General features: G+C 41.2%; 1 protein-coding gene across 3 annotated transcripts; it reads left to right on the top strand.

Annotated features, from left to right (window-relative positions):
- The first annotated feature begins 82 nt into the window (after positions 1–82).
- Positions 83–12736, top strand: setd4.L (SET domain containing 4 L homeolog). 3 transcript variants are annotated; one of them, NM_001086205.1, is given in 13 exon segments: positions 83–255; positions 2159–2255; positions 3292–3387; positions 3792–3829; positions 4304–4392; positions 5411–5840; positions 7294–7468; positions 8279–8360; positions 8512–8592; positions 9597–9720; positions 10879–11561; positions 11800–12061; positions 12171–12736. In NM_001086205.1, coding segments are annotated over 10 exon segments (1371 nt in total). In that variant the 5' UTR covers positions 83–255; positions 2159–2182; the 3' UTR covers positions 11062–11561; positions 11800–12061; positions 12171–12736.
- The last annotated feature ends 4341 nt before the right edge of the window (positions 12737–17077 follow it).

Consider the following 17077-nt stretch of genomic DNA (forward strand, 5'->3'; position numbering starts at 1 on the left):
TTGCAGACTTCCTGGTAAATGCCATGTGCAACGTTCAGCCAATAGAATGCGAGGGGCGCGACCTAAGAACCCGGAAGTGGAAAGAACATGCTGCACGTGTTGTATGATGCGCTTCTCAGTCCAGGTTTACTCTCCGCTCTGTCTGTGCTGATAGATGTGATACGGCTTATTGTTTAGCTACCGGCTCCCTCCTATAGGAATGGGCAGTTTAATGAGACTCAGACAGCAGGCCCTGCAGTGTTCCCCATGTTCAAGGTATTGGATACACGTGACGTGTCAATGGCGGTTTATTAATATCCCTATGGCCATACTGCATAATGCAGCCCTGAATGAATATTTTACACAAAGGTTCCATTCAGGCAGATCTCTCTTTAGGGAATTTAAAAAAGGGGTGTCTACCCTGGGCCCTGTGCTCATTACCGCTTTGCTTTATAGTAACATTAGCCAATCTGATAATGAGCTGCTTCCAAATTGATATGATTTAAGACCTGAAAATGCGGATCTTTCTTGTTGGAGATATATATATATATATATATATATATATATATATATATATATATATATATATACACTTCCAAATGAGTATCCGCACTCCAAGGCCAATGGCTTCAACAAAGGGAGGGGTCCACGGTAATTTTGTATACACCAATTATTCTCAGACCCGGAACTCCCTGTTGTAAAAATTCAATTGTTTATTGTTACATGGTATCTATACCCCACGTTTCGGTCCCCATTGGGACCTTCCTTGAAAAAGGTCCCAATGGGGACCGAAACGTTGCGTATAGATACCATGTAACAATAAACAATTGAATTTTTACAACAGGGAGTGCTGGTCTGAGAATTATTGGGATATATACAGCGCCGCCATCAGGGGGGGACAGGGGGGACAAGCGTACCGGGCCCGGGCATGAAGGGGGGCCCGGCAGCGCTGCATTTTTTGAAGATCCGGGCCCCACTTAAGAGCGCCCGAGCCGTACGTCTTGCCTCTTGCGTTGCCGAATGCGGAAGTGGCGAAAAGCCGAAGCCGATGCGCCGAAAAGACCCGAAGTCACGGAAAAAACCGAAGCGCCGAAAAGACCCGAAGTCACGAAGCGCCGAAAAGACCCGAAGTCTTGAAAACAGCCGAAGCCGAAGTCACGAAAACAGCCGAAATTGAAGTCCTGAAGCGGAGAAAAGACCTGAAGTCACGAAAGGAGGCGAAGTTGAAGTACTGAAGCCATTTCAATTCTACTGAACACCAGTTTGTGTGTTTTTTTTTTTTTTAAATCCCCTGGCCACCAATGTATTATTTTAATATTCTATAGGCCCCTGCCACCAATCTTTTTTTTAAAAAAATTTTTTTTGGGGCCCCAATTTTTTTTTTAACTCGTAAGGGGCCCCTTGCCACCATTGTTTTTTTTTTTTAAAAAAAAAAATTACATTTTTTTTTTGGCGGCCCCAATTTTATTTAACTTGTAAGGGGGCCCCTGCCACCAGTGTTTTTTTTTTTTTTTTCAAAAAAATTATTTTTTTACATTTTTTTGGGGCCCCAATTTGTTTTTAACTTATAAGGGGGCCCCTGCCACCAGTTTTTTTTAAAAAAAAAAATTTAATTTTTGTAATTTTTTTTTGGGGCCCCAATTTTTTATAAGGGGGCCCTGACCATCAATAGCTTTTTACAACTTGTGTGGGGGGGTTACATTTTTAGCGCTGATGTCTGTGTGGTCTTTTAACTGCGATGTGGAGTGGGCGGGATATGGGGTGGAGCTTGGTCGTCAGTGTGGGCGGGGCCCAGGGGGCCCCAAAAATTTTGTTGTACGGGGCCCCGTGATTTCTAATGGCGGCCCTGGATATATATATATATAACTAACAAGAAAGATCCGCACTCTCAGGTATTAAATACAAGTTTTGGCCTCCAAGGCCTTTCTCACTTTGACATTTAACAATAAAACTTTTTAAATTTTATTTAAGACCTGAGATTGCGGATCTTTCTTGTTGGTCATATATTGAAATTTTGGATATTACACCCAGGCAATTTAAACCATTTATCGAGAGTGCTGGCTACTTCTGGATATATATATATATATATATATATCTCTCTCTCTCTATATATTGCAGTAATCTATCAGTATCAGTTAAAGGACCACAGTGAGCACTGATCAACATATGTTTCTTCCAGACTATAATTTGAGGTCAAACCACTATGAAATCCAAATGGGGAAGGACGGGGCGAAAGAGGAAAAGGAAAGGCCCATCTGGCACTAAATCCTATGCAGGTACATTGGGGACGGTACAGTAAACTTCTTGGGACAATGAGCAGTTTGGGTGTCTGCCCTGGAATGTTCCTTTGTTACCTAATGTGGTATCTTGTGTGATGACATAGCTCACAGGTGATACTGTTCACCTTTAAAATGTAGATAGTGATATTCTGAGACATTTTGCAATTGGCTTTCATTTTTTATTATTTGTGGGATCTATCTATCTATCTATCTATCTATCTATCTATCTATCTATCTATCTATCTATCTATCTATCTGTTAAAAAGCTTTTTGTTCAGCAGATTTGCAATTTCATTAATCTGGTTGCTAGAGTCCAAATTACCCTAGCAACCATGCAAGAGACTGGAATATGAATAGGAGAGTACCTGGATAGAAATAATAATGAAGACCAATTGAAAAGTTGCTCAGAATTGGTTAATCTATAACATACTAAAAGTTAACCTAAAGGTGAGCCAACCCTTTAAAGGAATTAATGAAAGCAAAACCTGCTGTAGATGGCTTTTTCCTTCCTTTAAGGAACAGTAACACCAAAAAATCAAAGTGTTTAAAGTGATGAAAATATAATGTAATATTGCCCTGCACTGGTAAAACTGGTGTGTTTGCTTCAGAAACACTACTATAGTTCATATAAACAAGCTGCTGAGTAGCAATGTTGGAAATTGAAAAAAGTCTATATGGCACAGGTTAAATAGTGGATATCAGATAACACCATTATGTTCTACAGAGCTTATCTGCTGTGTAACCTGAGCCTTTTCCTCTTTGAATGGCTGCCCCATTGCTACACAGCAGCTTATTTATATAAACAATAGTCGTGTTTCTGAAGCAAACACAGCAGTTTTACCAGTGCAGGGCAACACTGCATTATATTTTCATTCCTTTAAAACACTTTCATTTTTTTGTGTTCCTGTTCTTTTTTAACTCCATAAAGCAACGTCTTATTTTCTACAGTAAATGTGAATAGGTACTTTTTTTTTATTCCGGACCCCACAAATGACCCACCGATCTTTAAAAGATTCCTTGTTTTTGTCTCCAGCCAATCGGAGCCATGAATGGCAGTACATCCAGCTGCAGAGGTGGCTGAAAGGGAGGGGGTTTCAAGGCAGGCACCTACGAGCTGCAGAGTTTGCAGGTATGTCCCACAGTACTGGAGAATCTCTAGCAATAACCTGCCTGTCTGTTTATTAGAACAATATCAATGATTATATGGGGCTCTGCTGTTGTTGAGCCTTATCTCCGCCCCCCAGTCTTCTCTTCTTTCAACCTTCTTCTTGAATTCCTTCAATCTGGTGCCACTTGGGTACCTCCTTCTATCTGCAGAGTCAGATAATAAACACCAGAATATCAGCAGGAATAAATGTGACTAAAATACCTATAACCTGAAAGGTGCCGTATATAATATGGTTTTACCTACTAGGCCTGGGGCACATTTGTCCATATTATAATGGCAGCAGCAACTCATTCTCCCACAAGGCAGGAGGATGTAGCAGCGCTTGGCAATAAGGATCTTCTAACTCTCACTTGCTCTCCCTACAGACACTGGAAGAGGGTTGATGGCTACCAGAGACTTGAAGGTGAGTGTCTCATTCCCCGGATTTTACTTTTGTAGAAACAAAAGGGTGATGTGACTATAGGAACATGCCAGTAGCGCTTTAATATTCTTATTAGGCAAAGCGATAGAGGAAGGAGCTGTTTGTACAGGTATGGGATCCATTATCCAGAAAGTTCTGAATTACAGGAAGGCCGTCTCCCATAAACTCCATTTAATCCGAATAATCCAAATTTTTAAAAATGATTTCCTTTTTCTCTGTAATAATAAAACAGTAGCTTGTACTTGATCCAAACTAAGATGTAATTAATCCTTATTGGAAGCAAAACCAGCCCTTTGTGTTTAATGTTAACATGACTTTCTAGTAGACTTAAGGTGTGAAATTATGGAAAGATCCGTTATCCGGAAAGCCCCAGGTCCTGAGAATTCTGTATAACAGGTTCCATCCCTGCAGTAGAAATTAAATCTGTAAAACATTTCTTTTTGTTCCTTTTATTAGCCAGGGGAACTGATCATTGCACTGCCTGAAACCTGTCTGATCACTACAGAGACTGTTCTGCAGAGTTATCTTGGGAAATATATTAGACTGTGAGTAACCCAATATTTGGCCACTCAAGGTTAAGAAACATCTTGGACACGCTAAAAGATAAATTACTTTTTTATGTAATTCATGCTCTTCAAAGGAGAGAGACCTTTATTTAATGGTCAGTATAGTGTCCATTTAAAGGGGTGGTTCGCCTTTAAGTTAACTTTTAGTATGTTTTTGAATGGCTATTGTTAAGCAACTTTTCAATCTGTCTTCATTTTTTCTTTTCTATATTTTTTTTATTATTTCCCTTTTTCTTCTGACTCTTTCAGATTTCAAATCTAAAAAAACAAATGCTCTGTAAGGCTACAAATGTATTGTTATTGCTACTTTTTATTACTTATCTTGCTATTCAGACGCTTTCCTATTCATATTCCAGTCTCTTATTCAAATCAATGCATGGTTGCTAAGGTAATTTGGACCCTAGCAACCAGATGTCTGAAATTACAAACTGGAGAGCTGCTGAATAAAAAAGCTAAATTACTCAAAATCATAATAAATAACAAACCATAAAAAATTAAAACCAATTGCAAATTGTCTCAGAATATCACTCTTTACATCATACTTAAAGTGATACTGACACTAAAAAACTACTTTTTAAAATATGAATTTACATTAAAAGTTACCTATAGGTCATGTTGAATGTTTTTTGCTGAGAGAGGTTTGTTTTTGTAAGTAATTGTTAGTTGAAGTTCTTAAAGCTGACTGTTTTGCCAACCTGTCCCTGTCAGTTAGAGATTCTAATGCTAACGGACTCCTGCTGCACAAATATGGCAGCCTCCTCATACAGGAACATGGGGCATCAGACAGGTAATGTAAAAGCATCGGGCAAATACTTTATGGCAAAGTTATAAGTTGCTTTCAAAGGCAATATTACGATAGATGTAAAAAAGAGTTTAATTTCTGATGTTAATTTAAAGGTGAACAACCCCCATTAATGATGGCTGGTGGATAGTTTAGAAGCAGGAGTCTTCATTTTATCATTTTGGGTTAATCATCATCATTTCTCTTGATGCACAGATGGAGACCCCATGTTTCCCCACTGCTGGCCTTGTGCACGTTCCTGGTTGCAGAAAGGTTTGCCGGAGAGCGTTCCCAGTGGAAGCCTTACCTGGATGTAATACCCAGCACCTACAGCTGCCCTGTTTATTGGGAGTTGGAAATAGTCCACCTGCTGCCTGCACCCCTCCGGAAAAAAGCTCTGGAGCAAAAAACAGAGGTCCAAGAGCTGCATACAGAATCGTTGGCTTTCTTCAGCTCCTTGCAGCCCCTCTTTTGTGACAATGTAGCAGATATATATACGTATGATGCCCTGCGCTGGGCCTGGTGCACTGTAAATACAAGGACCGTATACATGAAGCACACACAGCAGGACCGACTCTTGGCACAGCAGGACGTCTGTGCCTTGGCTCCATACTTAGACCTGCTAAACCACAGCCCAGAGGTGCAGGTAAAGTCACAAGCTTGTTATATAGGCATAAAAAATGGAAGGGGGGCTCCCAGATCCATAGAATCCAAATATGAAACTTAAAGCATTAATCCTTGGCTCACTAGAGGGGTTAAAATATTTCCCATACCGACACATTGATGACCTTCCACAACTACCTTCTACAATTCTATTTTTACACAAAATCTGGGCAGTCACTCTCAAACGTCACAACGTAGTGCTCCTATCTCCCAGGCTTCCCCTATTTAGGAACTCACTACTCCCACACCTACTACACCTTCGGGACTTTATACTCTGACCCAACTGTGTCATAAAATATCTGGGTGACCAACTTATAGACCCAACCATCCCCTCCTATGAACAACTATCAGTGAAGTGCCAAACACATAAACTACACTTATCTCCAACTTAGACAAACATTCCAGGCCCAGTTTTCATCCTGAACACCAAACTTACATACACCTGCCCCTTCCAAACTAATTTCGCAACTATAACAAACTGCCCTTGCTATGGGTCCCAAACCATTTGAGACAGCCAAAAACCGCTGGCTCATTTATATATCCTTGAGATGACCCAGGAGTATTGAGAGGAAGCAACTGATAAATACTTGACCTCAACTGGAGACCAATTTATCCAATATAAGATAATACACCAACTCTACATCACTCTGGTGAGGCTCCATGCCATGGGTAGAAGACCAGAGACCGGTGTAATATCCTGCAAGCTACGTTCTTCCATATGATATGGTCTTGTCCTGATATAGACAGCTACTGGTCAAGGTCCTTAAGATTCTCGTAGATCACTTGGAATTCCCCAAAATTCTGTCCCCACTAATTTGTCTTCTGGGGGTTATGGATGAGTTTATGGCCTCGAAGTACACCAAGAATAGATTCAGATCCCTCCTGTTTTACGCAAGAAAGAATGGATGGGTCCTCGCCCACCTTCAGTTAAAACATGGATGCAACTGTCAATAAAACCGTACCATTAATTAAACTTACCACAGAAGTAAGGGGCACACAGAGAAAATACAATACATTTTAGACCCTTGTGAAGCGAGATTAGACTAATTTCTTAGGCTGAGAGCCTAATGCAGAGTATCTAGCTCAATATACCCCTCAGACAGCTCTTTTATACCTGACCCACACGGTAATGTCCACCAAACTTCTATAAACAATGTCGGATTTACTGCAATGCAATGTTGGCTTGGCATAATGTGATATGTTTGTTTGTATATATGTTTTACTAAAACTAATAACTTACATTTAAAAAAAAAATGGAAGGTGCTAGGTGGTGTTTAATAGGAAGGGTAGTTAAATTTTAGATAAAAAAAATAGGGGTATCCTGAACCCTAACAGTGTTCAGTTGGGAACTACTGTAATTGGTGGAACTGATATTAGACCTGAGAATGTTGCTCCTCTCTGGTGCCCTCATTTCATTCTCCATTTCTTCCATAAAGGTGGAAGCGGAATTCAGTAAAGACAGACGCTGCTACGAGATCAGGACCAACAGTGGCTGCCGGAAACACGACCAGGCGTTTATATGTTATGGGCCCCACGATAACCAGCGCCTCCTGCTAGAGTATGGATTTGTAGCGGCCAATAATCCGCACCGGAGCGTTTATGTGACCAAAGGTTTCGTATCCTTATAACCTTCTAACCAGTCAATGCCCTGTACAGGTATGGGACCTGTTATCCAGAATGCTCGGGACTTGGGATTTTCTGGATAAGCGATCTTTCTGTAATTTGGATCGCCACACCTTAATGCTATGTAAAATTAATTTAACTGTTCAATAAACCCGCCTGCCTTGTACTGTTTCCAATAAGGATTAATTATATCTTAGTTGGGATCAAGTACAAGCTACTGTTTTATTATAACCGAGAAAAAGGAAATCAATTTTTATCTGAATTATTTGATTAAAGAGGAGTCTGGTCTTCCTGTAATTCAGAACGTTCTGGATAGTGGATCCTATACCTTTACTAAGAGGAGTGAAGGTTTATGTTGCTCTTTTGCAGTTTGTTATTAATATTAATATTAGAGTCAATTATTAAGCACCAACTTATTCTGCAATGCTGTACATAGTTTATGATATACAGACAAACTCATACAGTAGGTAATGAGGGCCCTGCCTGCAAGAGCTTACAGTCTACAGCTGCAGTTTCTCCGCCTGCTTCTTTGTTCTACAAAATTAGAGGTTTTATAGCGGATTTCAGTTACTGTCTCTGCTCTTTGAACTAGGGATGCACCGAATCCACTATTTTGGATTCGGCCGAACCCCTGAATCCTTTGTGAAAGATTCGGCCGAATACCGAACCGAATCCAAACTCTAATTTGCATATATTTGCATATGCAAATTAGGGGTGGGAAGGGGAAAACATTTTTTACTTCCTTGTTTTGTTACAAAAATTCATGTGATTTCCCTTTGTTTTTGTGACTTTGTTCAGATACCATCCTTGCTCATTTGTCTCCTGGGGACAAGCAGATGCCAAAGAAATGGGCATTGCTAAAGGAACATGACTTTCTAGTGTAAGTCCAGCTCTGTTTTAAAACCTACACTTTTAGTATCAATGTAAAGCCCCCAATTTTAAATACGCTGTAATCATTCTAGCTGTGGTAATTTATTTTTCTCTGGATTGGAAAAAAGAGGTTCATTTGGATTTGTTTACAATTTTCCTAGAAATTTGACGTTCGGAATAGAGGGTCCATCTTGGAAACTCCTAACTGCTCTGAAGCTGCTGTGCCTTAGGCCAGAGGAATTGTAAGTAAAATATTTGGCCTGACACCTTTTTCCTACTCTTAACCAATCACTGCTTACAGTTGGGGAATGTGCTTGTGGGTCTGCACCCTGTCTCGCTGGGCGCCACCCCGTCTCGCTGGGCGCCACCCCGTCTCGCTGGGCGCCACCCCGTCTCGCTGGGTTCCCACCCCGTCTCGCTGGGTTCCCACCCCGTCTCGCTGGGTTCCCACCCCGTCTCGCTGGGTTCCCACCCCGTCTCGCTGGGTTCCCACCCCGTCTCGCTGGTTCCCACCCCGTCTCGCTGGGTTCCCACCCCGTCTCGCTGGGTTCCCACCCCGTCTCGGGTTCCCACCCCGTCTCGCTGGGTTCCCACCCCGTCTCGCTGGGTTCCCACCCCGTCTCGCTGGGTTCCCACCCCGTCTCGCTGGGTTCCCACCCCGTCTCGCTGGGTTCCCACCCCGTCTCGCTGGGTTCCCACCCCGTCTCGCTGGGTTCCCACCCCGTCTCGCTGGGTTCCCACCCCGTCTCGCTGGGTTCCCACCCCGTCTCGCTGGGTTCCCACCCCGTCTCGCTGGGTTCCCACCCCGTCTCGCTGGGTTCCCACCCCGTCTCGCTGGGTTCCCACCCCGTCTCGCTGGGTTCCCACCCCGTCTGCTGTTTGGGGCAGGGATCTGCTGCCACCAACAGGTGAAGAAGTGGAATTGCAAAGGGTTTTTGGATCACATTAACTTCTGAACTCAGATCCCTCTCTGCACATTTTCTGTAAATTATTAACCTCTTAAAAGAACTTGCTGATGGTTTTTAGGGATGGCGAGTTCTAGATCCCTTCTTTTAGTCATTGCCAGCACAGTGAGTTACCGGAGTTTAACTGGAAAGCTTCTGGCAGTTTGGGGCTCGTTAGCCGCCAGTAAATCTCTGTTTTGAGAACAGTTAATACTATGACATTATAACAGCAGCTGCCAACTCTTCCCAGTGTTCCCTCCCCTGCCTTCCAATAACCTCCCTGCCCTTTATTCCTATAACAGCACGAGCTGGAAGAAAGTCATTCTGGGAAGTTTCATTTCTGATGCCAATGAGCAGGATTCCCGAGAACTTGTCAGAAAAATCTGTTTCCACTTGCTGGATGAAACCTCCTGTGCCCTTAAAGAGGTAAGTGTGCCCTACATTGAGTATCCGTGGTAGACTTTCTCAGGATGCGGTTGCCCTTTAAAAATGTAAAGGTGATACACTTACTAGGGTAATGTAATAAAAGGTACAAAGTTTGTCCAGGTGTAGCAACCAATCAGATTTGTTTTTCATGTGCTGTACAGTGAATACTGCCTGCTGATTGGTTGCTATATTAGACCTTAAGTAAACATTTCACCTTTTCTTACCTTTATCCCTTAATTCACCATATGAGTAGTGCAACACCGTTGTAACCATGCCTTTAAATGTCTCACTCATAGAATAACCAGGCCAGAGCAACCCTTTTAACTGAATATATATAAAAATTGGGTGCTGTGTGAGTTCATTTATACCATTGCTGCCCTAAAAGAGACAAGTAGGTGCCTTCCACCCAATCAGTCCCAGAATAGATGAAACTATGTGAATCCTCCACTGGGAATCAGGCCCGGACTGGCAATCTGTGGGTTCTGGCAAATGCCAGAGGGGCTGCTATAAGGTCCCATAGAAAGTCAGTATTTAGTGGGCTGGTGGGGGCTGTTTTGGCTTCTATGTGGGCTGTTTGGGCCTCTGTGTACCTGAAATGCCAGGGCATATTTTAATTCTCAGTCCGGACCTGCTGGGATTGACCTATTGCATCCTCCAGAATGTAGCTCTGTTAAAGGGGTCGTTCCCCTTTAAATTAACTTTTAGTATGCTGTAGAGAGAGTTATATTCTGAGACAATTTGCAATTGGTTTTCTTTTTTTTTATTATTTGTGTTTTTTTTCAGCTATTTAGCTTTAATTATTTGCAGTTTCAGCAGTCTGGTTGCTAGGGTCCAAATTCCCCTAGCAACCATGCACTGATTTGAATAAGAGACTGGAATATGAATAGGAGAGGCCTGAATAGAAAGATGAGTAATAAAAAGTAGCCATAACAATACATTTGTAGCCTTTCAGAGCATTTGTTAAATGGGGTCACTGACCCCTATTTGAAAGCTGGAAAGAGTTGGAAGAAAAAGGCAACTCATTCTCGAACTATGCAAAAGAAAAAATGAAGACCAATTGAAAAGTTGAAAACGTACTAAAAGTTAACTTAAAGGTGAACTGCCAAGTTAGAAAGCCCCGCCCTTACTGATTTGCTGTCTGTTCAATGCATTTGCCAGATTTCCCTTGTGAGAAGCAAGAAGATCTCCGATGCTGACGCCGCTGTGCACTTGGCTTTGGTGGAATCTCTGAGACTGGAGGAGAAGAAGATTCTTGAGATATCTGCAAATCTGCTACAGAATGAACCCTCTGCAGGACCCACAGGGGCTGCTGGGAGCTGTAGTTTCACAGAGCAGAAGTGAACACGCTCTTTATTCCTGGTTTGATTGATGGAAGGTAGAACTGAAAAAGTAAAAGGAACAAACCAAGTTGCACCCAGTTTGGGGCCTGAATTAAAGCACAATGCTGCAGAATTCAGGATTTTACATGGCAAAACAAACTGTGGGCAACAAAGGGCAGTGTAACCATAATCTCACATGTCTCTCTGCCAGTTTCCTTAATGCCAATTAGACCGTTCCTACCATCCTGCATAGGGAAATGGAATAGAAGAAGAAATGTTTTATGAATAAGTTCTCTTTGAAGTCATATTTTAAGTTGTTTTTAAAAAACTTTTATTATGATTTGATGTTTTATATGCGAGAGAGAAGAATAACCCTTGGGATACAGCTTCTCTGTATTATTTTATAATGGTGACATTGGCACTGAAATTATAAGGGATAATGTACCCCCTACTGGAAATGATAAGGATATTAGAAATCACTGAGGGGTTGTTCTGTGACCATATAAAGGCACAAGGCTGCAGGCTGAGTTATACAGGGAACTCTGAGTATCACTCATGTATTATAAGGGATAATGTACCCCTACTGTAAATGATAAGGATATTAGAAGTCACTGAGGGGTTCTGTGACCATATAAAGGCACAAGGCTGCAGGCTGAGTTATACAGGGAACTCTGAGTATCGCTCATGTATTACAAGGGATTATGTACCCCCTACTGTAAATGATAAGGATATTAGAAATCACTGAGGGGTTGTTCTGCAGGCTGAGTTATACAGGGAACTCTGAGTATCACTCATGTATTATAAGGGATAATGTACCCCCTACTGTAAATGATAAGGATATTAGAAGTCACTGAGGGTTGTTCTGTGACCATATAAAGGCACAAGGCTGCAGGCTGAGTTATACAGGGAACTCTGAGTATCACTCATGTATTACAAGGGATTATGTACCCCCTACTGTAAATGATAAGGATATTAGAAGTCACTGAGGGGTTCTGTGACCATATAAAGGCACAAGGCTGCAGGCTGAGTTATACAGGGAACTCTGAGTATCACTCATGTATTACAAGGGATTATGTACCCCCTACTGTAAATGATAAGGATATTAGAAATCACTGAGGGGTTGTTCTGCAGGCTGAGTTATAGAGGGAACTCTGAGTATCACTCATGTATTATAAGGGATAATGTACCCCCTACTGTAAATGATAAGGATATTAGAAGTCACTGAGGGTTGTTCTGTGACCATATAAAGGCACAAGGCTGCAGGCTGAGTTATACAGGGAACTCTGAGTATCCCTCATGTATTATAAGAGAAATATAGTAAAGGACAGGATATTGGTAAAAAATACAAAATTAAGCGAGTTACCTATTTTGTTATTAAAACATTGTGCCTATAATATTTTATATTTATTCTATTTTAGTCACACAATGTCCTATTCTTATCAACTTGGCAAACTAGTATTAATGTATTTTTACTGTTCTTAAATTGTTTCCTCTCTTCTTCCTGCTTGTAAATGGGAGGGGTCGCTGATCCCGTGTGTTTTGCTCAACGAGGCCAACATTTATTTGGCTCTTAATTTTTACTTACCTTTTTATTCAGATCCGTTCTTATTTCTCCTCCAGTCTCTCGTTTGAATCACTGGCTACTAAACAAAGCTGTTGATTACGTTCTTGCTCTTATTAAAATCAATCGACCTTTATCTTGTCTCACTGTCTAATCCTTATTTGTCCTCTGGGTGGCGCTAGACACTCACATTCCCCTCTTGCTTCCCACACACAAACATGGAGTCACCTCTGAACTCGGTGGATTTATGGGGAGTAATGAGAGGAAATGGTTCACACATTATAAAGCCTGTAGCAAACTCTGAGGGCTTCCCATGATGTCAGCCTGAAATGAAACTCCGCTGAACATTCCCGTATTCCAGCAAAGCGATTGGCATGACTTACCCTTTATTTGGCAGGGAACGGTAGCTGAGCTACTGTCTGATGGGAGGTGAGAGGTGCCGGGGTCAGGATTCAGGATTGTTTCAGCTGGGAGCCTGTGAATATGGCAGCCAGGTTGCTGCCTGTACCGCAATAAAATGCGTCCTGATTATTTCTATCTCTGCTGGGAAAAAGCATATGGGAGGAATAAAATACTCCAAACCAGATATCTGGGGACCTCCAGATTATTTTGGTATTGATTAAGTCTTATAATAGAGTACCTCATGCTCTTTTGCTGCAATTCTTATCCTTTAGGAATTCCGGGAACCCGTTATCCAGAAAGCTCCAAATTACTGAAAGGTCATCTCCCATAGACTCCATGATTTCCCTTCTCTCTGTAATAATAAAACAGTAGCTTGTACTTGATCCCAACTAAGATATAATTAATCCTTATTGGAAGCAAAACCAGCCTATTGGGTTTATTTAATATTTACAGGATTTTCTAGTAGTCCACATAGGGGCTACTAATAGCCAATCACAGCCCTTGTTTGGTACCAGCCAGGAACATTTTTTTAATGAAAGCTCCTCATTCTTTTTACATCTGAATGTGGCTCACTGGTAAAAAAAAAAAAAAAAAAAAAAAGTTTGGGAACCTCTGGAATGGAATGACTACTTTTAAGCAACTTCCCAATTGGTCTTCATTGTTTAATTTTTATAGTTTTAGAATTATTTACCTTCTTCTGACTCTTTCCAGCTTTCAAATGGGGGTCAATGACCCCATATAAAAAACAAATGTTCAGTAAGGCTACAAATGTATTGTTATTGCTACTTTTTTTTACTCCTCTTTCTATTCAGGCCTCTCCTATTCATATTCCTGTCTCTTATTAAAATCAATGCATGGTCGCTAGGGTAATTTGGACCCTAGCAACCAGATTGCTGAAACTGCTAACCGGAGAGCTGCTGAATAAAAAGCTAAATAACTCACAAATAATAAAAAATGAGAACCAATTGCAAATTGTCTCAGAATATCACTCTCTACGTCATTTTAAGGGCAGATTTATCAAGGGTCGAATTTCGAAGTAATGGGAGTTTTTTTGATCTCCCATAACTTTGAAATTTGAATTAAAAAAGACCAATTGAAATTTAACAAAAAATCTAAGGTTTTTTTTCTGGGTGAATAGGTCCGTAATTGTTCGAATTTGAATCGTATCAATCGAAGTAATGGCGAAGTTTTTCCAAAAAAAAACAAAACATAGATTTTTTAAAGTCCACCAATTGACTCCAAATAGCTTTTATGAAGTCCCCCATAGGCTAAAACAGCAATTCGGCATGTTATAGATGGTGAAGGGTCGAAGTTGAATTTGGTAAATTCGATATACATGATAAATTTCGATATTCTAATTTTTTTCAAATTCAAATCGAATTTGGACTATTCCCTAGTCACAAAATTAGCTCGAAATTCGATTTTTTTTTTTAATTTCGAATTTTCACTTGGACCTTTGATAAATCTGCCTCTCTAAAAGTACATTTAAAGGTGGAAAACCCATTTTAAGGGACAAGGGTTAAGATTAAACTATTACAAGACGCCCCCAAGAAATCATTCTTATAAACATTTAGGGGCATATTTATCAAGGGTCGAATTTGGTATTGATAAAACTTCGAAATTCGAATTCAAAAGACCAACCGAAATTAAGTCAAAATTTTTTTTTTGTGGTTGAATAGCTCAGTTTTCAGTTCAAATCAAAGGAATAGCGAATTTGATTCGAAGTTTTTCCCCCAAAAAAACTTTGATTTTTCAAAGTCCACCAATTGACTCCAAATAGGTTCTAGGAGGTCCCCCATAGGCTAAAACAGCAATTCGGCAGGTTTTAGATGGCGAATGGTTGAATTTTTAAAGAGACAGTACATGATAAATTTCAATATTTGAATTTTCGAATTTTTTACAAATTCGAATTGAATATGGACTATTCCCGAGTCGAAGTACACAAGAAAATAGCTCAAATTTTTTTCATTCGAAAATTCACCTCGACCTTTGATAAATCTACCCCCTAAATATCCATATATGGGAAAGACCGATGGAATAAGAGACTTTTTTGGATTTTGCTAAGCCTGCCTTATAGTTTGTATTTATTGTGCACATGGAGCTGTTGCTGCTTGTCTATACTGTAGGTCACGTCCAGCTCTGCACCCCAACGCCCCCCGACTCTGTTCTGGTGCCACATTTGACCCCTGCAGCTTAACCGTCTAACTGCTGACAGCCTGCTGGGACCCGTGTCCCTCTCTGGGGTCTTGTCTCTCCGAGCGAAATGTCAAACCGTAACGTGTGACTTTCCTCTTGTTCCTTTGATCTGCGCAGTCGCACCTTCGCTTTTTTTTCAACTGATCTTTTTCATCTTAAAAGAAAAAAAAAAAAAAATCAATGAGGCCGAGCTCGGCTTGTGCCAGGAACAGATCCTGCTGCAATGTTTTTTAAGACTTGAAATCATTTCCCTTTGTTTGGTGCCAGAACTGCAGTCACAGACTGATCTGTAAAGCAGATGTAATGTTGCACGTCCAGTACAGCGAGGATATAGTTATACTGAGTAACACCTTCTGCTTCACAAAGAAAACTCAGAACTGTGCAGAACCAGTTACTTAATGTTATCAGTTTACCCTGTCCAAGAGACTATTATCTCACTGTTACTACAGGCACCATCTCTCCCTACTATACCTGCTATCCCACAGTCACTCCCTTCCCAGAGACTATTATCCACTGTTACTATAGACACCATCTCTCCCTACTATACCTACTATCCCACAGTCACACTCCCTTCCCAGAGACTATTATCCACTGTTACTATAGGCACCATCTCTCCCTACTATACCTGCTATCTCACAGTCACACTCCCTTCCCAGAGACTATTATCCACTGTTACTATAGGCACCATCTCTCCCTACTATACCTGCTATCTCACAGTCACACTCCCTTCCCAGAGACTATTATCCACTGTTACTATAGACACCATCTCTCCCTACTATACATGCTATCCCACAGTCACACTCCCTTCCCAGAGACTATTATCCACTGTTACTATAGACACCATCTCTCCCTACTATACCTACTATCCCACAGTCACACTCCCTTCCCAGAGACTATTATCCACTGTTACTATAGACACCATCTCTCCCTACTATACCTACTATCCCACAGTCACACTCCCTTCCCAGAGACTATTATCCACTGTTACTATAGACACCATCTCTCCCTACTATACCTCTTATCCCACAGTCACACTCCCTTTCCAGAGACTATTATCCACTGTTACTATAGGCACCATCTCTCCCTACTATACCTGCTATCCCACAGTCACACTCCCTTCCCAGAGACTATTATCCACTGTTACTATAGACACCATCTCTCCCTACTATACCTGCTATCCCACAGTCACACTCCCTTCCCAGAGACTATTATCCACTGTTACTATAGACACCATCTCTCCCTACTATACCTCTTATCCCACAGTCACACTCCCTTTCCAGAGACTATTATCCACTGTTACTATAGGCACCATCTCTCCCTACTATACCTGCTATCCCACAGTCACACTCCCTTCCCAGAGACTATTATCCACTGTTACTATAGACACCATCTCTCCCTACTATACCTGCTATCCCACAGTCACACTCCCTTCCCAGAGACTATTATCCACTGTTACTATAGACACCATCTCTCCCTACTATACCTGCTATCCCACAGTCACACTCCCTTCCCAGAGACTATTATCCACTGTTACTATAGACACCATCTCTCCCTACTATACCTGCTATCCCACAGTCACACTCCCTTCCCAGAGACTATTATCCCACTGTTACTATAGGCCCCATCTCTCCCTACTATACCTGCTATCCCACAGTCACACTCCCTTCCCAGAGACTATTATCCACTGTTACTATAGACACCATCTCTCCCTACTATACCTGCTATCCCACAGTCACACTCCTGAAAACTGAAAAACCTATTTTAAGATATATATATGTTGAATCTTTAGGCAACCCTTATAATTCCTTCTAGTGTAAATAAATAAATAAATGAACCCATGCCGAGACTGCTCCACACTATTGTGAGCACAAAAGTTTAT

This window comes from Xenopus laevis, chromosome 2L, assembly GCF_017654675.1.
Source record: "Xenopus laevis strain J_2021 chromosome 2L, Xenopus_laevis_v10.1, whole genome shotgun sequence".
Taxonomy (NCBI): Eukaryota; Metazoa; Chordata; class Amphibia; order Anura; family Pipidae; genus Xenopus; species Xenopus laevis.

Excerpts from the sequence above, each read along its gene's own strand:
- setd4.L (XM_041580841.1), top strand. The coding sequence starts at position 2,183 with ATGAAATCCAAATGGGGAAGGACGGGGCGAAAGAGGAAAAGGAAAGGC. Across the intron at positions 3,388-3,791 it reads ACGAGCTGCAGAGTTTGCAG|ACACTGGAAGAGGGTTGATG; the intron begins GTATGTCCCACA and ends CTCTCCCTACAG. Across the intron at positions 5,841-7,293 it reads ACCACAGCCCAGAGGTGCAG|GTGGAAGCGGAATTCAGTAA; the intron begins GTAAAGTCACAA and ends TCTTCCATAAAG.